The sequence below is a fragment of the Lissotriton vulgaris genome, chromosome 3_1 (assembly GCF_964263255.1).
Source record: "Lissotriton vulgaris chromosome 3_1, aLisVul1.2, whole genome shotgun sequence".
NCBI classification, from domain to species: Eukaryota; Metazoa; Chordata; class Amphibia; order Caudata; family Salamandridae; genus Lissotriton; species Lissotriton vulgaris.
In genome coordinates this window covers 1,668,972,387-1,668,996,098 of record NC_141689.1, presented here as the reverse complement: position 1 = coordinate 1,668,996,098, position 23,712 = coordinate 1,668,972,387, and the positions used below count along the sequence as shown (strand labels likewise).

The 23,712-nt window shown below is 46.6% G+C and overlaps 1 protein-coding gene across 1 annotated transcript in view; it reads right to left on the bottom strand.

The window, feature by feature from the left end:
- The window catches only part of ANK2 (ankyrin 2), an 874,236-nt gene that overhangs the window by 536,867 nt on the left and 313,657 nt on the right, over window positions 1–23,712 (bottom strand). The window contains exons 8-9 of the mRNA XM_086962136.1: window positions 21,179–21,277; window positions 18,480–18,578 (exon numbers count right to left, since the gene is read on the bottom strand). Of these exons, the coding sequence (XP_086818262.1) occupies window positions 18,480–18,578; window positions 21,179–21,277 (198 nt within the window). The remainder of the gene's footprint in view (window positions 1–18,479; window positions 18,579–21,178; window positions 21,278–23,712) is intronic.

Sequence of the window (23,712 nt, the reverse complement as noted above, 5' to 3'; positions counted from 1 at the left end):
AGGTTCTGAGCTGGGATGGGGCAGTGAGATAAATAACGGTGATGGATCAAGCCCTGATCTTTGGACTGGGTAAGAGTGGTCTGTTTAACTCAGACACTCTGTTCATCACCACCCCCTTTTCTGAATCGTTTTTGGCCACTATAGGTGTGGCAGGGTATACTCAGACATGAGTCCCTTTCTCACTGCTCCATCAGGATTCAAGCAAGCCGGGCCGAAGAAGGCTGAAATGCCAGAAACCGGTCCCCGGTAGCTTGTCTCCTTTCTGGTGAAGAATTGGCTTGGTAGTTTAGTCTGCCCTGTTCCCATGATGCACTGGGCCAGGGACAGACTGATTTGCATATAGCCAGGTTCTGAGCTGGGATGGGGCAGTGAGATAAATAACGGTGATGGATCAAGCCCTGATCTTTGGACTGGGTAAGAGTGGTCTGTTTAACTCAGACACTCTGTTCATCACCACCCCCTTTTCTAGAATGTGAAAGGAGCCTCGATATCTAAGAGTGTAGATATTCGATATTCTATGCAACAATACAGTAGACCTGGCTGTGATGTAAAAAATTAAATGATTTGCGGTTCTGCAGTTTTGTCAATTCCAACTAAAAATATATTTAAACAAAATAATATATGAGTGCTTTTAAAAGTGTGCATGTTATAGGAACTAAAATTAATACATATCTTATGTTTTTTTTTAAATCCCTGACTCCTCACACTTCATCATGAAGAGGAAATATACTTCCACATGTCATTATTCATTTTGAACTGTGCGCAAAGATTTGAAAGGAAGCGATCACACCCTATATCCCTGTTCACTGAGAAAGAGATGTGTAGGAAGGGGGAGTCTCTAGTTGGCGCAGTGCAACACTAGCGACAAGCAGGGACTCTCCTCTTCCTCGTCAGGGCTGAGGGTTACCTTCCAGACAACCTCTGCTTACCCTCTAGGTAGTGTGGCTTAAGCAGTCGTAGGCTAATCTTTGGGGCACATAGGGTTAAACACTTGCAATAGTACACCTTTACAACCAACCCACCACACAACGAGACCAGACTGTATTCTGTAAAAATATATATCTTTATATAGATTTTAAGCAGGCTTGTGAATACAGTCAACGTACTTTATGATAACGGTTGCAAGTTACTCAGTTCAGGTTACCACAGTTCTTATAGCAGTTCTCTGAGGGCCCGTAGGCCGGTGTTCACCAAAGTTCTTGTGGAGCCGGCGGCTTCTAGGGGATCTGTCCCACGTCGCGTTGCCTTCCCGGGGTCGCTGATTGTTGCGGCTCTTCAGCCGAGCAGGTCACTGGTCATCCGGGGCAGCGGTGTTCTGTGGCGGCAGGGTCCTCTCCTCGTCGTCCGCTCCGACCCTGGGGGCGGCGGCTGTGCGGCGGTGGCAAGTGGCAGTACGGTCCCCAAGTGCAGGACGTACCCAGCCAAGTGCCGGTGCAGCTGTGGGCTCACAGCTGGGCTGTCGGGCAGACTACCGACCTTGCGGATTCTCACAGGGCAACTGTCCGTCTTTGCAGGTGAGTGGCTGCTCGTTATGCAGTCACCTCGAGAGCTCGGACCGGACGGGTCCCCCTTCGCTTTGCTCTCGGGCTCCCGGTGCAGTTGCGGTCACGGTGTTCGGGCCAGCGGCGGCTGGTCCTTACTTTGCTCTCGCTGTTGCTTTGGGCCCCGGTCACGGTGGTCAGGTGGATGTCGTTGCCTTGGAGGAGATTCCTCCGTCGGTGCTGCGGCGATGGTCAGCACCCGCAGTCGCTTTCTTCCAAGGGAGTAGCGTCCACTGGTCCTGGGACGCTGGTCAGGGGGCAAGTTCAGTTGCAAGCCCTTGGAGATCTCTTTAGCAGAGTTTTGGCACAAAGTAAAGCAAAAGTCTTCTCGTAGTCTTTTCTCCTTCCTCTCCTTCGGCAGCAAGGCACCAGACACAGGCAAGAGTCAGCACCCTTCCTTGTCTCTCACGGTCCTTCTCGTCGGGCAGAGTCCTTCTGTGGCCCAAACCGGATCTAATTCTCAAGGAGCAGGGCTCCTTCTTTTATAGGCCAATTCTTTTGTTCTCGCAGGCCAGGGGGGCCTTTGCATAGCCACTCTCAGTCCTTGAGTACCCCGGCGGGTGTACTCCGGCTTCTGCTTTCAGTGTGAGGGGCAGGCGCATCAGACGCCCCACAGGGGGTGGAGCCAGCATTGTGCAGACAGGGGCGGCCAGAGTACCTTGTTGATGGGGGCTTCGCCCTTCCTGGGCCAGGTGCCGGCAGAGTCATCCGCCGCTCCCCAGGAGGGTGGAGCCAGCATTGTGGTGGCCGAGCACAGCTACAGTTCGAGTCAAGAGGCACTCCTACCTCCCACTAAGGTGTAATCTGCGCATTCACCACCTGTCATCCCTCCAGCCCTGTCACTCACACATCCCAGACAGTCAGATACACATACCAGCAGAGGCGGGCTGAAATGGTTAAGCAAGCAAATGCTAACTTTCTAAAAGTAGCATTTGCAAACCCAGGATACTAAAATAAACTTGACTACAAGAAATATTTTATCATCCTGAGTTCAGGCATACTAAACATGACTCGCTACCATGCTCCTTGAGCCTGCGGGGATTATAGGGTGTAATAATTCTCGCAGCTCAGTCTGGCCTAATGGAGCAGGTAGCCTTCAATAGTGAAATACGGTCTCGGTTGTAAGTCACTACTAGGACATGCCACGCACATCAGGGCTTGTCCTACCTTACACCTACAACGCACCCTGCCCGCAGGCCTACCATAGGGGAGACTAATATGTCGTCAAGGGAAGGGTCGGGGCTGGCAAGTGGGTGCACTTGCCCAGCTAGCGTGACAGTACGAGACCGCACGCGGGTTCTGCGGTCGCAGTTCCCAGACACAACTTTACGGCTGCTTCGGTGGGTGGCGCAACCAGCGCTGCAGGCCCACCAGCAGTATTGGCATCTACAAGCCCCGGCACTCTCTAGTGCGCTTTACTGGGGACTGACAGTAAATCCAATGCACCATTCAGGGATACCAATCGTATGTACAGTTTTACAGTAGGGAGCACTTGCACTGTGGCACGGATCAGCCGTGGCGCAGTGCCCTGAGTATCGGAAAACCAGCAAAACATCGGAGGCACATCAGCAAAAAGTGGAAGGGAGACTCACGCCAAGGTGCCAGGTCTAACATGTGTCCCCTCCAGCTGAAATGTGGGGGGAACTACCCTTCCCCAGGGAGTTCCACATCACTAAGGCGGAAAAATCTGGACAGACCCTCAGCGTTGGCGTGATCGGTGCCAGGGCGGTGTTCCACCGTAAAGTCCATACTCTGTAGAGAAATGGACCACCTCAACAGTTTCGGGTTCTCACCCCTCATTTGCATCAACCATCTGAGGGGCCTGTGGTCCGTCTGAACTCGGAAGTGAGACCCAAACAAGTAGGGTCTTAGCTTCTTCAGCGCCCAGACCACAGCAAATGCTTCACGCTCTATTGCACTCCACCTACTTTCCCGTGGAAGTAACCTCCTACTTATGAAGGCTACGGGTTGGTCAAAGCCCTCCTCAGTCATCTGTGATAGAACAGCCCCTACACCATGCTCTGAAGCGTCTGTTTGCACAATGAACTCCTTGGAGAAATCAGGGGCCAGGAGCACGGGCGCCGTGCACATGGCAGTCTTCAGGGTGTCAAAAGCCTTCTGACAGGTGTCAGTCCAAATCACATTCCTGGGCTGCTTCTTCGAAGTCAGCTCTGTCAAGGGGGTCACGATCGTGCCATAGCCCTTGACAAACCTCCTGTAATACCCAGTGAGCCCCAGGAAGGCTCTCACTGCAGTCTGGGTCTTGGGGGGTTCCCAAGCCAGGATGGTCTCGATTTTGGGCTGAAAGGGGGCTACCTTGCCACTCCCAACTTGGTGTCCCAAGTACACCACGGAACCCTGCCCAATCTGGCACTTGCTTGCCTTGATTGTGAGGCCTGCTCTGCGCAGGGCCATCAACACTTCCCAGAGGTGTCGCAGGTGTTCGGGCCAGGTACCGCTGAACACTGCGATGTCATCCAGGTAGGCGGCACTGAACTCGTCCAGTCCAGCCAACACCTGGTTGACCAATCTCTGAAAGGTGGCAGGGGCATTCTTCATTCCAAATGGCATAACCCGGAACTGGAAATGCCCATCTGGTGTAGAGAATGCCGACCTCTCCTTTGCCCCATCGGTCAAGGCGATCTGCCAGTACCCAGACATTAAATCAAACGTGCTGAGGAACTGGGCAGCCCCTAGCCGATCAATGAGCTCGTCAGCTCTGGGGATGGGGTGCGCGTCAGTCTTCGTGACTGAATTGAGTCCTCTGTAGTCCACACAGAACCGGAGTTCGGGTGTGGCTCCCGGCGCAGCAGCCTTCGGAACCAAGACCACGGGGCTGGACCAAGGACTGCTGGAAGACTCAACCACCCCGAGGGCAAGCATCTTGGAGACCTCCTCCTTGATGCAGGCCCGGACCCTGTCAGTCACCCTGTAAGCCTTATGCTTCACAGGTAAGCTGTCTCCAGTGTCCACATCATGTACGCACCAATCTGTGACACTCGGAACCAGGGAGAACAGGTCTGGAAACTGCCCCAGCAACTGGCGGCAGTCCTCCTGTTGTTCGGCGGTCAGGGTGGGTGAGAGGTTAACTCCATCCACTGACCCATCTTTCTCACAGGCCACCAAGAGGTCAGGAAGAGGCTCCGACTCCTCCTCCATTCCGTCATCGGTTGCCAACAACATGCCCACTTCGGACCTTCGCAAGTGGGGCTTGAGGCGGTTGACATGTAGGACCCGCAAAGGGTTCCTGGGCGTCTTCATGTCCACCAAGTATGTCACGGGGCACTTGCGCTCCACAACCTCAAATGGGCCTGTCCACTTATCTTGAAGGGCACAGGGCTCCACTGGGGCCAGGACATACACCTCTTGTCCAGGTTGAAGCTCGACCAGAGTGGCATTCTGATCGTACCACCGCTTCATTTCCTCCTGGCTTGCTTCCAGATTTGCCTCGGCAAGTTGTCTGAAGCGTCTGGTCTGGTTTCTGAAGGCCAGCATGTAGCTATATACATTCTGGGGAGGTTTCCTGGGAGATTGCTCCCAGCCTTCCTTTACCAAACTCAGCGGTCCTCTCACGGGGTGACCGTACAGTAGTTCAAAGGGGCTGAACCCTAGGGACTTCTGTGGCACCTCGCGATAGGCAAAGAGCAGGCATGGTAAGAGGACGTCCCACTTACGCCTCATCGGACCTTCCAGGCCCATGATCATGCCTTTTAGGGTTCGGTTGAATCTTTCAACCAACCCGTTACCTTGGGGATGGTAGGGCGTGGTGAACTTATACGTCACGCCACACTCCTGCCAAAGGGACTTCATATACTTCGATATGAAATTGGTCCCCCTGTCGCTCACCACCTCTAGAGGGAATCCTACTCGTGAGAAAATTCCCATCAGCGCACGCCCCACCACGGGAGCCGTCACTGTCCTCAGAGGGATGGCTTCAGGGTACCGGGTGGCATGGTCCACCAAGACCAGGATGAACCTGTTGCCCATGGCTGTCTTGGGGTCCAGAGGCCCAACGATGTCAATACCCACTCGTTGGAATGGCGTACCGACCACAGGGAAGGGTTGGAGGGGAGCCTTGTTCTTCCCTCCCGTCTTCCCACTTGCCTGGCAAGTCGGACAGGTTCTGCAATAAGTGTCTGAACTCTTATGCATTTGGGGCCAGTAAAAGTGGGTGACAAGCCTGTCATAGGTCTTGTCCATCCCCAAATGTCCTGCTAAAGGCACATCGTGAGCCAGACCCAGTAGGAAGGCTCTGAACTTCTGGGGTACCACCAGCACACAGGCTGACCCAGGTTCAGCAGCCTTAGGCTCTGAATACAGGAGGTCGTTCTCCCAGTACACGTAATGTGTTTTGGCCTGAACACCATAGGCCTGGTCTGCAGCCTGCTGCCGCATACCCACGAGAGAAGGGCATTCTTTCTGCTCCCTGCAGAATTCCTCCCTGGAGGGTCCTCCTTCTTGCTGCCAATGGGTCAGCTCAGGCAGGTCCCCCAGTTCGGCGATCTGTTCCCCTGTAGGCTCCAGGGCATCCCCCTCAAGGTCTGCTTCCTCCTGGACCGTGGGAACTTCAGGAGCCGGTTTCCCGCGCCCCCTGCGCCTTCTCCCTAAGGCCGGTTCCTGGGCCTCTCCTTCAGGCCCCAGGACCTCTCTATCACCCCTACTGGCTGCCATCGACCGGGTGGTCACGCACGCCCAGTCAGGCAGACCCACCATCCGCAGGTGAGTCGTCTTCTCCACCTTTTCCCAAGGGGAGTGCTCCAAGTCGTTCCCTAGCAAACAGTCAACAGGCATGGTTTTTCTCACACAGACCTGCAGAGTACCAGAGACCCCCCCCACTCGAAGGGAACTTGAGCCATCGGACACTGACTCTCTGAATTATCAGCGTTGATAACCCTACAGTAGGCATGGGGTACAACCTGCTCCTGAGACACCAGGTGCTGCCTCACTGCAGTCACACTGGCTCCTGTGTCTCTAAGAGCCTCAGCTTCCTTACCATTGATGATCACCACCTGCCCATATTTCTTAGTGTTAGAGGGCAGGTAGTTCGTAGGGATCATCTCGCTGTCTCCTAGCGAGACCAGGGTCATGTGAACGGGATCTCCACCCCCCGGGACCATCATTTCTTCTCCCAGGTGAACGCTAGTCACTTGTCGGGGCGGAGCACCAGTGGGTGCGGGTTTTCCAAACAGGCGACACTTGGGGTCACTGGATATGTGCCCAGGCTCGCCACATTTGAAACAATTGAAGGGCCCCTTTGGAACAGGTTTACCTGTCGGGGCCCCATTCTGCTTCGGAGGTGGGGGAGGCTGAGAACCCTGCTGCGGGCTCCCCTGGGAACTACTTTGGGGGCCTTTTTGGAACCCTTTCTGTTTTCCCCCTTTGTCCCCCCCACTCTTCTGCTGGGGACCCTGCCCACTCTTGGCGGAGTCTCCCACGGGACCCTTGTGGACCCTGGTGCTGAGCCAGCGGTCCGCCTCCTCAGCAAGCTTCCTCGGGTTGGACAGCTTGCTATCGATCAGGTGTTGGCGTAACTCAGGAAAACAGTGATCAGACAAGTGCTCCCATGCAATTAAATCAAAGAGACCTTGAAAATCATTAACTTTGTTACCTTTCACCCAACCATCCAGTGCTCTGCAAAAGTAAGTCACATACTCCACATACGTATTCCCAGGCCGCTTAGTACATCCCCTAAACTTCTGTCTATACATTTCAGGGGTAAGCCCGTACCTGTTCATTAAAGCTTCTTTCATGTGGGCATAGGATCTCTGATTTTCAACGGGCAAATCTAGCAAGGTATCTCTCCCTTCGCTAAGGAACCTTCCCCACAACCCCGCTCCCCAATCCTTGTCAGGGACCCGGTGGGAGGACATGGCTACCTCGTATGCCCTAAACCACTGTCCTATGTCATCCCCCTTAAAGAACTCCTTAACTACGTCCTTCGGGATGTGCACTCTTGACTCTACCTGCACTGGCGATGTGCTGCCACCAGAGGGAGGACGATCCAAGTCTCTCTCCATGAGACTTATCTCCCTCATTTTTACTTCGTAATCCATTTGGTGCTTTCGCTCTTCCAGCGCCATTCTTTTCGTTTCAAGCTCCAGCTGGATTTTCAATTCTGCCAGCTTTCTTTCGTGATTCCTTGTTTCCTTCCTGTCTGCCAGCTCCTCTGGCGACAGGCCTTTACCAAAGCTGTGCTCGCTGTCTTGCCTCTCGAGGTCGATCAGATCCCCAAGTGCATTCTGCTCCTCCGTTGCATTCTGCTCGGCGAGGGCGTCTTGATCCTCCGGGGTCTTTCGGGACTCTATCCAGGCTTTCAGGGCCTTGGAGAGCTGTGTCTTGTTTTTGCAGCCAGCGTGCGGGACTTTGAGTTTCTTGCAAAAGAACTTCAGTTCGTCCCTGGAATATTTATCCACTTTGGCGGGGTCCCACTCCACCTCCAACACCTCGGAGGTCGTGGACTCTGCTCCATCCAGACTCTTCGTGCCCGGCATGGTTTTCGCACTCAGAATCTTCTTTCGGCAAAATTCAAAAAGCAAAGTCTGTGGCTAAGTAACTGGACCGTAATCCTTGTGTAGTGGTCAGAAGCTCAGGTATAGATATCGCAAGTGTAAATTCGAAATCCTCACCGCTGCGTCCAATGTAGGAAGGGGGAGTCTCTAGTTGGCGCAGTGCAACACTAGCGACAAGCAGGGACTCTCCTCTTCCTCGTCAGGGCTGAGGGTTACCTTCCAGACAACCTCTGCTTACCCTCTAGGTAGTGTGGCTTAAGCAGTCGTAGGGTAATCTTTGGGGCACATAGGGTTAAACACTTGCAATAGTACACCTTTACAACCAACCCACCACACAACGAGACCAGACTGTATTTTGTAAAAATATATATCTTTATATAGATTTTAAGCAGGCTTGTGAATACAGTCAACGTACTTTATGATAACGGTTGCAAGTTACTCAGTTCAGGTTACCACAGTTCTTATAGCAGTTCTCTGAGGGCCCGTAGGCCGGTGTTCACCAAAGTTCTTGTGGAGCCGGCGGCTTCCAGGGGATCTGTCCCACGTCGCGTTGCCTTCCCGGGGTCGCTGATCGTTGCGGCTCTTCAGCCGAGCAGGTCACTGGTCATCCGGGGCAGCGGTGTTCTGTGGCGGCAGGGTCCTCTCCTCGTCGTCCGCTCCGACCCTGGGGGCGGCGGCTGTGCGGCGGTGGCAAGTGGCAGTACGGTCCCCAAGTGCAGGACGTACCCAGCCAAGTGCCGGTGCAGCTGTGGGCTCACAGCTGGGCTGTCGGGCAGACTACCGACCTTGCGGATTCTCACAGGGCAACTGTCCGTCTTTGCAGGTGAGTGGCTGCTCGTTATGCAGTCACCTCGAGAGCTCGGACCGGACGGGTCCCCCCTTCGCTTTGCTCTCGGGCTCCCGGTGCAGTTGCGGTCACGGTGTTCGGGCCAGCGGCAGCTGGTCCTTACTTTGCTCTCGCTGTTGCTTTGGGCCCCGGTCACGGTGGTCAGGTGGATGTCGTTGCCTTGGAGGAGATTCCTCCGTCGGTGCTGCGGCGATGGTCAGCACCCGCAGTCGCTTTCTTCCAAGGGAGTAGCGTCCACTGGTCCTGGGACGCTGGTCAGGGGGCAAGTTCAGTTGCAAGCCCTTGGAGATCTCTTTAGCAGAGTTTTGGCACAAAGTAAAGCAAAAGTCTTCTCGTAGTCTTTTCTCCTTCCTCTCCTTCGGCAGCAAGGCACCAGACACAGGCAAGAGTCAGCATCCTTCCTTGTCTCTCACGGTCCTTCTCGTCGGGCAGAGTCCTTCTGTGGCCCAAACCGGATCTAATTCTCAAGGAGCAGGGCTCCTTCTTTTATAGGCCAATTCTTTTGTTCTCGCAGGCCAGGGGGGCCTTTGCATAGCCACTCTCAGTCCTTGAGTACCCCGGCGGGTGTACTCCGGCTTCTGCTTTCAGTGTGAGGGGCAGGCGCATCAGACGCCCCACAGGGGGTGGAGCCAGCATTGTGCAGACAGGGGCGGCCAGAGTACCTTGTTGATGGGGGCTTTGCCCTTCCTGGGCCAGGTGCCGGCAGAGTCATCCGCCGCTCCCCAGGAGGGTGGAGCCAGCATTGTGGTGGCCGAGCACAGCTACAGTTCGAGTCAAGAGGCACTCCTACCTCCCACTAAGGTGTAATCTGCGCATTCACCACCTGTCATCCCTCCAGCCCTGTCACTCACACATCCCAGACAGTCAGATACACATACCAGCAGAGGCGGGCTGAAATGGTTAAGCAAGCAAATGCTAACTTTCTAAAAGTAGCATTTGCAAACCCAGGATACTAAAATAAACTTGACTACAAGAAATATTTTATCATCCTGAGTTCAGGCATACTAAACATGACTCGCTACCATGCTCCTTGAGCCTGCGGGGATTATAGGGTGTAATAATTCTCGCAGCTCAGTCTGGCCTAATGGAGCAGGTAGCCTTCAATAGTGAAATACGGTCTCGGTTGTAAGTCACTACTAGGACATGCCACGCACATCAGGGCTTGTCCTACCTTACACCTACAACGCACCCTGCCCGCAGGCCTACCATAGGGGAGACTAATATGTCGTCAAGGGAAGGGTCGGGGCTGGCAAGTGGGTGCACTTGCCCAGCTAGCGTGACAGTACGAGACCGCACGCGGGTTCTGCGGTCGCAGTTCCCAGACAAAACTTAACGGCTGCTTCGGTGGGTGGCGCAACCAGCGCTGCAGGCCCACCAGCAGTATTGGCATCTACAAGCCCCGGCACTCTCTAGTGCGCTTTACTGGGGACTGACAGTAAATCCAATGCACCAATCAGGGATACCAATCGTATGTACAGTTTTACAGTAGGGAGCACTTGCACTGCGGCACGGATCAGCCGTGGCGCAGTGCCCTGAGTATCGGAAAACCAGCAAAACATCGGAGGCACATCAGCAAAAAGTGGAAGGGAGACTCATGCCAAGGTGCCAGGTCTAACAAGATGGCAAACATACAAATATAAGCTTTTCATTTCATGCTCTCCATCAAGAGTGTGACTTAAAAACAAAAGTGTTAGTTTCCCAGACTCTGCTGTCATTTGACAGTTTGAACACTCAGAAATTTGCAAGATTGAGATACTGCAAAAGGCCTCGTTGTTGCCCTTGTCCGTGATGCAGCGCCCTTGCCGGCAGGACTTGACAAGTGGACACCATATAAGCAGAGCGAAGCAGGGGAAGCAACACTGACCATGACCAATTTGATAGCAAGGATGCGTACCACGAGAAACCCCCTCTTCCATCTCAGTGGCTTCGACATGGTCTAGCAAGATGGCGTTCTTGACTCTGCCAAATGAAGCTGAAAGGTCTAGCAACAGGAGAGCTACAGCTGTCCTGTGTGCTGGACGGAAATCATCTCAAATAGAAACAAGCAACAATTGAGTGTCATATTCTGGATTAAACACTGCTTGTCCTTCATCGAGCCAAGTCCCATGTTTCCAGAAGGTTGGTAGGAAATCTAGCATAGCCTCTTTCCATAGTCTGCCCACAGCCAGCAGCTGGGGAATGGGATAATAATGTTTCAGATCAGTTATATTAAGACCTTGATTTATTTGAGCAGAGGGGTGCTAATGCCCTTTTGGACACTTCTTTAACCAACCCAGATTGTAGGGAGGTGTTAAGGGATTTTGAAGTTAGATGTCTATAGAAGAGAGAAGGATTTTCTGGAAGGCCAAACAGCATTGGTCCTCCAGCGAACCAGATATGAGGGCAAGTATTGTAGAATTAATCTTGATCAGGCTTCTCAAAGTGAGTGAGGAGATTCAGACAATAGGAGAAGAGGCATGACTGAATTGCAGATCGTAAGCAACAAAAGAAGTATTATCATGCCCAACCCTAATATCTTCATAAATGTAACAGTCTTTAAAGAAAAGAGTTTGGCCAAGCTATCACAGAAGGAATTGGAGGGAGGGATGCCTGTCTCCAGAGTGTCGAGATGACAAAAATACATTAACATTTTAAAAAAGGTCCTGAGAAGGATTGAACAAAAGCTGTAATTGTGCCGGTATAAAGTTACCATTGAAAGAATATAGGCAAGATTTAGAATGGATCACAGCAGCCTTGAAGGTGAGCTTGCAGGCACTCGCATAACCTCTCTGCCACTGTCATTCAGCTTGTTCGACTTTAAATCTTTTGACTCGCCTTTCATTCTTATACCACCTATTTCAGAATCACCTTGCAATCAAGGAGGAGGAAACAGGATGCGCGAAGCTCTCTGCAGGCTTACCAGTGACACAGAAAAGAGCCTCTATGTCAGTATACTGAATAGGGATTACATGAACCTGGTGGTTCCACAAAAAGGAGATTTAATGGAAATTTTATAATGTTATAATTGCAGCAATGTGATGTCAGTACTTATGTAGTATGAAAATGAATTAAAAGTGTCAATTAAAAAGCAGGAGCTTGAGTGAGACCTTCATATCATCTTTAAGCTATCTCTTGCGACTGGATGTAAAAGAGGTACACATGGCTCCCTTATTCTGAATCGGTAAGGTGAGTGAAAAGCCAATCAGAAAATAATCAGACCAAAATCACCATTGTGACCCTAAGGTTGTAAATGGTGGAGGGGTGTTTACAGAATATAAGATCTAAGTTATTGACCCCTTTTTTAGAAGAATATTTTACAAACTGAGCACATCCCACGATCTTTGGAGAGCTGGCAATAGTTTGAATTGGTAAACCCCCCCTCCTCAGAATATTAAGATTGGGGTGGCTGAGGGCAACTAGTCCACTCAGCTCCACAATGTTCTCTAAAAAGTCCTAGTCTGTTCTGGAATTTTGATAGGTCAGAATGAAAGCCTAACAAAACTTGGGGTTTAGGATGCCAACCTCAGTTCCATGACTTCCGGATAGCGTGACGAAATTCAGTGATCTAATTCAGCATAGGCTGGGACAAAAGAGCTTGTCTTAGGCACATCATTGACATCAGCTGAGCAGCAACTGTCCTTAAATAGTATTGGTTGATCTGCACGTGTCAATGCCTCCGTTGTCAAAGTCTAGGCTGTTGAAGGTTGAGGTGGCTTCTATGAATGGCTTGGGTGTGCCAGGAGACCACCGAAGAATGCAGGGTTGGAGAGTCTTCCAAAAATAGCAATAGAGTAATAGACTATGTGAGGCATGCTCTCTTCACCCAATGCTGCATCGATGCAAGCGGACTGGAGAGCAAGCATACCCCAGAAGAGTGTCTTGCAATTTACTGCTCCTTCACAACGTAGCAAGATCAGGCAATGGGCCAAGGAGATACAGCAGCCGCCTCAGAGGAGAAAAGCGAGCCTTTGCTGTAGGTAAGGTGTGAATGAATGGGTCTGAAATTGGTCAGCATTAGCACTGATAATATGTTATAAAGGATCCAACCAATCCTTAAATTACTGGGCAGCAGTTTTTCCGGTAATGGATGACATTGATGGAGATTACCATGGTAACTTCTTATTCCTGAGTTTCTAAGATGTATTTGAAATACTACACTGCTTCCGCTGCATTCTCGTTGGTGACTTATTGTTCCTTCACCTCTACCATGTGATGCCTGAAGGCCTGGCCCTTAACTCCCATGCTACTCCTACATATAGCCCCTGCTCTATTATCTCTGTAGAGACGGAGATCTCAAAGATCAACAAATAACATTAACAAATGTGGCAACTACAACAAGAGTCATGCAAACTCGCTAACGCCAAAATCATGTTAATGTTAGCAAATGAAGTATCAGAGCCAAAGATACATTGCTTTATGGGAAGCAATAGTCAGTCATTGGTCTAAAAACTAAGTTCATATCAAACGGCAAAGTTAAACACAAAAAAAAGTCATAACTTAATCATTCTCAGTCAGCCCCAATCACATTATGTTATAACCACTACTACAAGTGACAAGCGGTACGTAATCTAAAGAAATAATAACTCCTTTGTAGAAATCCATTTTCCCTTTGAACACACTTCCAACTTGATTCCAAATGGAAATAATTGCTCCTGCACACTATTTCGAAAATGGATTTATGCACGGGATAAGAATTTGTGAACATTGGTAATGGTGCACTGTCAATCGAAATTGAAGATTTATGCCCAGTTCTAAGTGTGCCCGTATTAAGATCTAGGATGAGTCAATTTTCAACAGCGACTTACTGTGGTACAGACAAAGCAAGGGCATAATTTAAAGTCCTAATTCTCCACTCTGAAGTAGACAACACCGCCAATACAAAGGCAAATGAAGCTCACCATATTTCAGCATGGTCTCAGTCATATTTCCACTATGCCCATGCACCTTGGTGAAATGTTTGCCACCATGTGTGGGTACAGAAACATACCCTAGAGCATGTACAATACCAAACTCCAGGATAAGTGCACCTAATGTGCTGAGAGTTTTCTGTTATAATTGAAACCATGAAATATGGCCATGCTGTGCAGTGTACGGGGTCCTTTTTCGTGTTAACGCTGAAAATGGCAGTGCACTGATCCTAATTGATAAGATAGCCAGACCACTAGAATTTTCTGGTGTCAATAATCCCTGATGATGGACCCCATGATGGAGTAAAAGGAGGCTTCGCTATTGCGCCCCTCAGCCTTCTTCTTAACACCATGCGCGCTATGCGTTTTCCCGCTGTGCGCTGACTTTTGCGAAAACCCGCGGTTCATGACGAGCTCAGCTTGTCATGAGCGTACGACAGGCGTAACTCGTGACGTGCTGAGCTCGTCATGAGCATCGAAGGGGTTAAAAGGGCAGCTTAAAAGTGAAGATGGCAGATGGGGCTTCTACCCTTTTTTGGCAATAGTTTATTACCCTCATCTAAATGAGGCTCATCATCTTCTTTGTTACACAGGAATGTGTCGTAGCATGGTAGAAGGCCTGAAAATGTATTTTAGTTCAGTGAAGTTGTTTGTTTAAAAGTTTGAAATGCTCTTCAAAGATTTTAAGGAGCTCTTTTAAACGCATGCAATCCCTCAATAATTCCATATTATTTACATTTGGGGGACAGCCTCCTTCCCCAAAGTGTGCCGTTTGGTGCTTAATTTTGTTACAGCCCTGGTGTAGAAGGGTTGTGTTTTGCAGTGTTGTTCACTGAATTATGAAGGACCCAGGATTTGACCATGCTAATAATGTTGGTATATTTGACTTTTGGTCAAAGGACGACTTTTTAATGATGAATAATAAAGAGAGTGGCATTTCGGCATATAATGTAGTATGCTGACCTATAATTCTTTCTAGCAATTAAAAGTTTTGCGGCTAATTTGTGAAAAATTGACAGTACTATTACGACCAGCAGATTCTTAAGGTAGTGCAAAGAGAGGCTAAGGTTAGCACAGAATAAATATTGCCCAACCTGACACACTTCATATAACTCATTCTCAATAAGCAGATTTACACTTACATATAATTATTCAAGTCTGCTTTTTAGGTCTTCCCTAAAGACAGCTTTAGGCGTCTTGACAGCCTCATGTAATATTAGAAATAATAATAATAAAAAAATACTTCAAAATAAACATACATAGAGTTATTTTGAGTCAGGAATCTTCAACATCAGGTCTATTGATATGTCTTTGACTTTTTGTTTCCCACCACTACAGCATATAGCTCGAGGCAATGGGTCGGCCCTCTTCAGCTATTGACTCTCCTGCATTGTGGTTGATGAACTTTTACTGGTGGACGAAAACATTACTTTACCGATGCTATTTTTTTCCATTCCATTCCATTCCTTATCCTTATTGTCTGTTAGTCATTCTTCTGTGTTTCAACTATGTTTTCAAGATTACAGTAAAACAAAGCTTAAAGTCCCGATTTTTGCCAATAAGAATAATATGCTTCTATGATATGCGTCAATAGGGAAAATGGGTTTCTATAACTAATCTAAGTACAGCCGCCTGCTAAGAAGCACCCACACTCTTCTATTAGCATTAAACACGTTGGTTATTTCATTTTCAAATTTCTAATGTAAGCATATGGCCACCAGTTTTAGGCAACAGAGTGTTTCTTTTTTTCTTTTTTAGTTTTATGGAATATATTTACAATATAAAATAAAAAAAGAACTAACAATTGTCAGATCTACTGCTTTGGTGATAAATTCTAAATTTAGACCACTGCTTAAGATAAAGTTGCACAGGGTGATAAAGGGATTCGCCTAGAATCCCATTAATTTTGTTACATGTGGAATTAGAACCCTAAACTCCTTATTAAATTTAGGGTAATATTTAGCTTATGTGAATATTTCGAAAATCTGCTATTAATCACATACCTAAGCTGGAAACACCAGCCTTATTTCCACAACCAATACACCGGCTACCAGACCACATTTCCACTTCCATTAAAAAAGATTAGACCTTCAGCTACTCTAGCTATATATTTCTACACCGATGAAGACAATATTCCTAGGAGGAAGGAAGAGTTGATAAAGTGCATGCGAGAATTGAGATGAAGGAACATCACGCAGTTAGTAAAGTGGAAAAATGGCATAAGGACCATGAACTTTAATTTTCTTTAAACTGCATAATCTAGTCTTTTTTCCTAGTGGTGATTCGTGTAAAGAAAAAACCAACGGTATGTTATAACCTAGGAGTACAACACATATAACATGCAACAAACAACATACCTGCTGAGTGCCCTACAGTACATACCCACGGCCATAGCAAAGCATAAGGCATGCAGACAATGCAAGAGAAAAGGAAAAAGGACACCAAGAACATGTGCCATAAATATTGGTACAAGGACAACACATAAAATACATTCACAACAAAACAAAGTGGACTTCAATAGCAGACAAAGCACACAATGTTGGGCCACAGAAAACCAATGCATGTAAGCATATAGTACTGCGCGGTAGGGGTGTTGATTATCTTTATGCTGTTCGGTTGTGAGCGAATCTATGTCAAATACTTCAGGTGATTGAAAAACTAGCGAACTTCATTTTATTTGATGCTATTTTTTATTTTGTTGTACATCAACTAGGATGCACTTTTAAGATTATTAACTGGTAAGAGGTTACTTGCAGCAAGTGCTATCTTGGTTTTATTAAACTATATAGAACCGCAGCAGATGGAGCGGGTGTGAAACAGGCATCCAATCTGGAGGGAAAGGCTGAATCAGGATCGGACTGGCCTATAGGGCAACCAAGCAGGGCCCAAAGGGCTGGTCTAACAGGTCAGTGTGTCGGCTGTTTTTTTTAGCTATTTTTGGACCTGTTTTATGGTCTGCTAGGACGATTTTTATTTCTGATTTGCTTGATAATAAAACAAGCATTTGCCTGCAGCAAGCTGAAATCCATGCAGTCTCCCATACTTTGCAAAACACTTTTACAGCTTGTCCCTACTAGTTCAAAACAGCCTCTGTTTGAAAACTTGGGCGACTTTTTTAGCTATCTAATTCACTTATATGGGTCACTTTTATTTTTGTGCCCTGGGCCTATTTGCTGTCCAAGTCCAACCTTTGGCTGATTGGCTATGAGTCAGGTCAAATCCATGACCGGAAGTAGAAAAGCAAAAAGGGGGAAGCAGCACAGATAAATTGATAGCTTCAAATCAGAAGGAGGAGAGTGGTAAGTGCAGTTGCGGCAGCACAAGCAACAATGGTGGAAGCAAGTTGACCCCACAACATGTCCATGCGAAGGTCCCCCACCCCCCATAGAAACAAAATAACAATAAAGCACTGCAGCGACCGACGTGCAGTGAAATAACCACAAAAGTTCTTCTCTCCATGGTGGTAGGTTCAAATGGGGTGAATTCAGCATGTGCGTCTTAGAGCTACAGACCTGACACCTCTGTGACTTTGTTACCTTTTTCTCTTCCTTCCCATGATACCCTGTTTGCCATAAAGTTCATTGTGTTATTGTCATCTATAAAAAAATCTGGCGAATTCCGTTGTTTTTGTATGCTTATTGCATGGCATATTAATTTCACTTGTCAGATTCAGATTCAATAGTCTTTATTCAAATTTCAAAAATTCATAAAAGCAATCTTTTATACAGAATTTCATGAAAATATCCCATTAAAATTTTACAATACTTTTCTAAAAATTCAGAATTTGAACAACAGATTATTATAGCAGCAAATTTATAAGAGATGTTCAAGGATTTTCCATCATTTTACGTACACGAGTGATAAATCTAAAAAAAGTGCTAGTGCGAAAGACCAGTTCATCAGTATCCAAGGAAAGTAACATCAAATAGGATTGCCCTAAGGAGAGGGGTCTGCGTTTCTTAAAATACAAAGATAAAAACCATTTGATATATTTTAAATAAAATTTACAAAAGATGAAAAAAATGTAAGTCATTTTGTGTGCTCACTCCATCACAAGGACAAGGCTCGTAATGTGATTGAGTGGTAACCCAGGGGGAAACATAATAAAAATCGTACAGTTCCTGCCCTTAAGCGGAACAGGAGTGATCTTTCCCAGTTGGTCATTGGTAGAGTAAGATAAAGTAAGAGTGGGTGTCTATATAACTCATTACTCATATAATCCACAACTGATGATTTATTACGTTCCCTTTTTATCCTTTCTGAGTTATAAAGTGCGTATAGTGCATGTTTTACCTCATTCTAATCATTAGGTTCAATTCTGGAGGGGTCCGAAATGAGGTGGCCTTTATTCACCCTGCATAAACTATTATAAACTCCAGAGAGCCAGGGGATGGCCATTCCTTTTTCACAGTAAGACAGTCACTTACAATTTCTTGTGTCAAAGTGGCTGATTCGTTCCATCAGATCGCAAGCCAAAATAGTGCTGGTCTTGTCGCAATAATTTCAATTGTCGTTTAGAAATCACACGACCTGGTAATATATTACCCATTAAAGGTGTATCCTTCACTAGGCCTCTGAAGCAGAAAATGTCATACTTGCCACAGTAATCCACAGATTATATCAATTCTGGTATTCATAGGCTGAGACGGCAAGCGCAGTGATGAGAATTTAGGACACTCAAAGAGTAAACACTTACTCTGGTTTTGGCATCTATTTGGCCTGCACGGTCCAGCAGAAGCTTCACCATGTTTGTGTTGCCCCTTTTAGAGGCTACGTGCAGGGGGGTGATTCCATTCTGTTGAAAAAAATTCAGGAAAAATAATACGTTAGATCTCATGGTCATAAAAATCATGAGGAGATACATTATGGTGATCAAATGAAGGTGTAGTGACCAAGGGTATAACTCTACCACATGTAGTGCAAATGGGTAGGCTTAGGTGTCACAGTCATGATAAACCTGCCCTTAAAGCAACCAGTTTTCTAAGGTGGGATTCAATGGTCTTTTTCTCACCGGGTTCCTCAATCATGTATGCTGTCTAATGGCAGAACAGACATATCATACATTCCTCATTCCAGTCCTTTTGTTAAATTCAGACTTTATGGTGCCTGGATTAGGTAAGGACCAGTGGGGGCTGATATTTACCAGGCGTGGCAGGGCGGGGGAATGGGAAGGGTTGTAACTGAAAAAAATACACCAAAAAAAACCACTTACATTCAGGCCGGCCACTCGGTTCGTTCACCGCCGCCGCCTCTCGCTCCTGGAAGCAGGAACAGGAAGCACTCAGGCTCCTGACTCCTTTAGCCAATCACAACGCTGCAATGCAGCGCTGTGATTGGTCTGAGCGCCGTGGTTCAGCGCTCAGCAAGGGAATGGGAGCCTGAGGCATGTTCTGCACCCAGGCTGTAATGCAGCCTCGGTGCAGAATATGCAAAGTGCACATGACGGTGTGTCCGGCCCTAGAGGGACGGTCAAAGCGTCATTGCGCTCCCCTGCCCAGCTCTGGCAGTCCAGTCCGCCCCGCCCCACACCAGAAAAGGAAAACTAAGATGATAATAATGCTAGTAGCATTATTATCATTTTAGTTTTCTTTCAGTACTGCTCACAGAGCAGTGAGGCGACGCTGCTCCGCCTTAGCAGAGGAGCCGCCACTGGTAAGAACATGATAGACTCACATGCAGATATTCCTACGCATAGCTCAATTATACACTACAGTCAAAATGTAACACAGGCAGTTTGAGAAATTCTCAAGGGATGCAAAATAAGTATTGTTATAATCAGTAAACCGAATTTCGCCTAAATTTAAGTGAGTCAGGATAAATCAATTTGCTAACAGAAGGATTGTTTTACTACGTTCTCAATTATTCTGCCTCCTGAGAAAGAAAATAAGCTCCTCCTATGTGCACGAGCCATTTGGTGAAATCTAATGTGTTCGTTTTTAATTCCTATCTTATTTTCAAAAATAACTTCACAAAATACACTAGAGCTGCCAACACATGGCACTTTCCTAAAGGAATAAGTCATACTTTACCTCCAGTATTTTCAGACCCAGTGGCCAGGTTTGAGGCATGCCCAGATGTGGCAATGCCAATACTATTTTTACTGCTGGCATGCTTGATCACTTGCAGCTCCAAGACTATTCTGAATAGAGATACTTGCTTAATCACTAGTTCTTGTACAGTTCAAAATATCCCCTAGTTTACAGTGTACTGAATACTTCTTTACCATTGTCTTTGAGTTTGAGTCACGTAGCACAGCCTTGGAGGATTCTGACCCATATCTGGAGACCAGAGGGCTTCCAAGAACATCCTCCGAATGGATAACCCCAATTTTGGGAGAAAAAAAAAACACATCTCCAATATGGCTTTAGTGGGGCACCTCCCTATTTAAGAAAGGCCAAACAAAATCTAAATACGGTTCTTACTAATTCTACTAATATTTGTATTGACCCCCTAGGAATATACATTTTCAAATGGCCGTTTCCTCGTATATAATTGTTTTGATTTCCAGTTAAAATAGGTTTGTTTCTCTTTGAGTTCCTGAGAACTCGGTAATCCATTTTACTCATGTTTGTCTTCATAGTTTTTGTATATCAGAGGGCATTTTTCTGTCCTTGTTTTAATTATTAGCTCAGCATTTAGATTGCTTATTTTTGTAACTTTCTATTTTTCAAATGTATGCAGTACGATTTCACTTCAGGTTAGAAGAGCACGTTTATAAACTGTATAAATAAATAATTTAACACATAAATATCCATTTCAAAGTTTTTGAAGCTAAGTTGAAATGTGAATTGCCTCAGATGCTGAACTGACGGATATATGTCAACATTAAACATAAGTTTTAAGAATTCTGCTTGGTACATCTATGAGATAGAACGCTATGTGGAGATCAGTACGTGGCTTTCAATGTGATGCAAAATAGTGAATTTATCGACATAGAAATCATTTTGCAATTCTTAAAATGGTATTTTATGACATTTGTTTACTGCTAAATCACCAATGTAACATATGGTTTTCTTGAGTACCACATCCAATAAAGTGACATTTATTTCACTTTCAGGCACATTTGTGTTTTGTCATTTTTTTTAGCTTATATTATGGAGGGGGGAAGTAGGAACGGGACATTTCCCAGAAAGTCTTCTCTGGCCGCGAGACAAGCCTGCTCAGTGAGCTGAAGTGTCTGAGACCTGGGGCATGGGGTGGTGTCTTCAGGATGGCTGAGCTGCAGTGTCTAATTGTTAATAATGGCCGGCTGCTAAGCTCCTCAAGAATGTGCAGATTGCCATGAACACTTGGATGCTTTCCAGCAGACAGGCAGCACACTGAGCAGGAATGTGTGTACCCAATCCCCGATGCGGCTGTCTGAACAGGCAAAAAGAAAAGAGATGGGAAGCTTACCCTAGCAGTGAAGTCCACAGCGGCCCCTCGGTTCAGCAGGAGCGTTGCCACGTTGACATTTCCATAGTGGGCAGCTATGTGCAGCGGGGTGAAACCACTCTACGAAGAAGTAAAGACAGAAACACAACAGGTTACACACTGAGAGCGGCAATATTTGATCACAAGATGTTAGGGTTAAGAGATCGGCGTCACAGCTTGGCATTTAGTCCCGCTGGGAAGAGCGTATCCGAAATAAAAGTTAAGTCGTGCAAAAACGTAAAAAGATCTGTTAGGACATCCAGGTCATGCAGCCAGTGGTGAGAGGAAAGATTGGTAGGAACAGATCAAGAAGAGCAGAGAGCAGGAAATGGTGTCCCTGACACTCTTCAGCTGTTAGTGGAGATTGAAGGACGGCCATTTGGTTTATGTGAACCTGCAGTGCATTTGCCAGAGAGAGATATGTGTCAGAAATATTACTATTGCAGAGCTGCAAGTGTGTTTTTCTGCAAGTGGCTGCACATGCTTTGATGTACAAAACTATCTAACCAAGAGTTTGGCTCAGTAGAAACTTTCTATGTACAACAACCACGTTTTAGTGATAAGCTCTCAAGAAAGGATTTCCCTGAGAGATGTCATGATACAGGGATGCCATGCCCCCTTGAAGAGATGAGGATGAATTCAGTAAGAGTGCCCTTGGACCTGTCTATGACGTCTGTGATCCTTCACGACTAAAAAATGCACTGTTGTGAACTGCACATATTTTAAAAAATTTGGAAAAGAATACTAATACGAACGAGAAATAAAAGTAGGTTTCCAAGGAAGAAACTCAACAAAAACTCCACTTTTAGAAGAATTCTCTCAGAAAACAAGGCTCTTGTGAGAAAATTCGCTTGAAAAAATGTTTTTTGTTCTGCTGGGAACTTTTCCTGAAAGTGGACTTGCGATTTGGTAAACATTTAAATCTTGCAGACTGTGCAAAGTGTGTCATTTCCAACGCTGTCCAACTTCTAATGTAAGATTTGAACGTTTGTGATACAGTGTTAGCTAGTTTAAGTAGGCTTGGGTTAACCATTACCTGAGGAGCACACTCCTTTGGTGCTCCGTTGTTCTAGATCAAAAAAGGTAGGGTTCGCTACCTATTCTAACCCACAAAATCTGAAATTTAGAATGTAACATTCCACAGGATGTGTCCCACGTAAGCAATAAGGAATGTTATTAGTTCAAGAGTTGCAGCAATGAGCAATTAAAGGGACATAGCCAGAGATTGCATATAATCACAAAACCACCAGCAGCGCAGCCAAAGGGTAGAAATATGTATCACCCGATAAAAGCAGCAGGCCTACCCTGGAGGGTCCAAAGACCTCAACAATGTCATTCTGGACTACTGTAGGGATTGCCTGCCAACAGACAAAAACCCTTTTCCAAAAGCTTCTAGTTCAAGATCTTTGAAAACAAGCTTACAGCATTTTAGGGTTAGAGACTATATTTTAGCTTGTCCTATAGCCTTACTACTGTATTTGTTTAAGCAACATTTTGGTCATGGATAAAATATACGTTTCACTTCAGTTCGAGCATGTTTTATTAACTTAGAACTGTTTATTTAATATTGAAGATTCACCCCACAATAGTTCTAGATCACAATAAGACTAGGCCGCTATTTAGGGAGTCACCAGCAGGGGGGCACTGTATTGCTCTGGTGTGTTTCAAAAGAGGTTGGTACCGGAATATTTTTGTCAGAATACGGTGGACATAAACATCATGCCCTAAATATGGCCTGCAAACATATAGCCCCATTGGAGTTAGTAATCGGAAATCTTTATACTGTGGGTCAATTTCTTTATAAACAACATCGAAGACAGGATATCTATGTCAGATGCTATTTTGTACATGATATTCAGACATACAAATTCAAGGGTTACTCAACTGTTTAGGGCAAGAAACATGTCACTTTGCCTAGCCCAGCCACAATCTTTGCATGGTTTACAATGGAAACAAATATCTTAACTCTTGGAATATGGAAGATTATTGACTAATACTGGGGAGGAAATATTGCTTAAAACATATTGTTCTACTGGGCGTAAATTTCTAATATTAATTCCAATTGGGTGACATTTTTGTAGATGATCTTTGGGACATGATATATATCTCGGGTGGTATTCTGACAATAATAATCTACTATCTCGTTGTTATTCAAAGGAATCACATGAGATGGGAATAATGCATAGTTCAGGATTTCCAGTGACTTTTTGGGGAGCTGCGTTCCAGTCTAAGAGAGTTTTAGGACTGAAGGAGTGCAACCTCATTAGCACAGAGGCGCTTGGCTGTGCTAATTTTAATGTATTAGGTGACCTCAACCTGCATTTTGACTGCACATCTCAACCCTCTATCCGGAGCTGCCTAGCCGACCTAGAAGCCTTGCAGCTCTTACAGAGAGTGTCTTTCCCCACCCATCTGGGTGGGCATATACTGGACCCGTTTTTCACCAACTTAGAGGACATAACTATATGTCCACCCGTCCAGCTGACATGGACAGACCACATGCTGGTGAAGGCAGC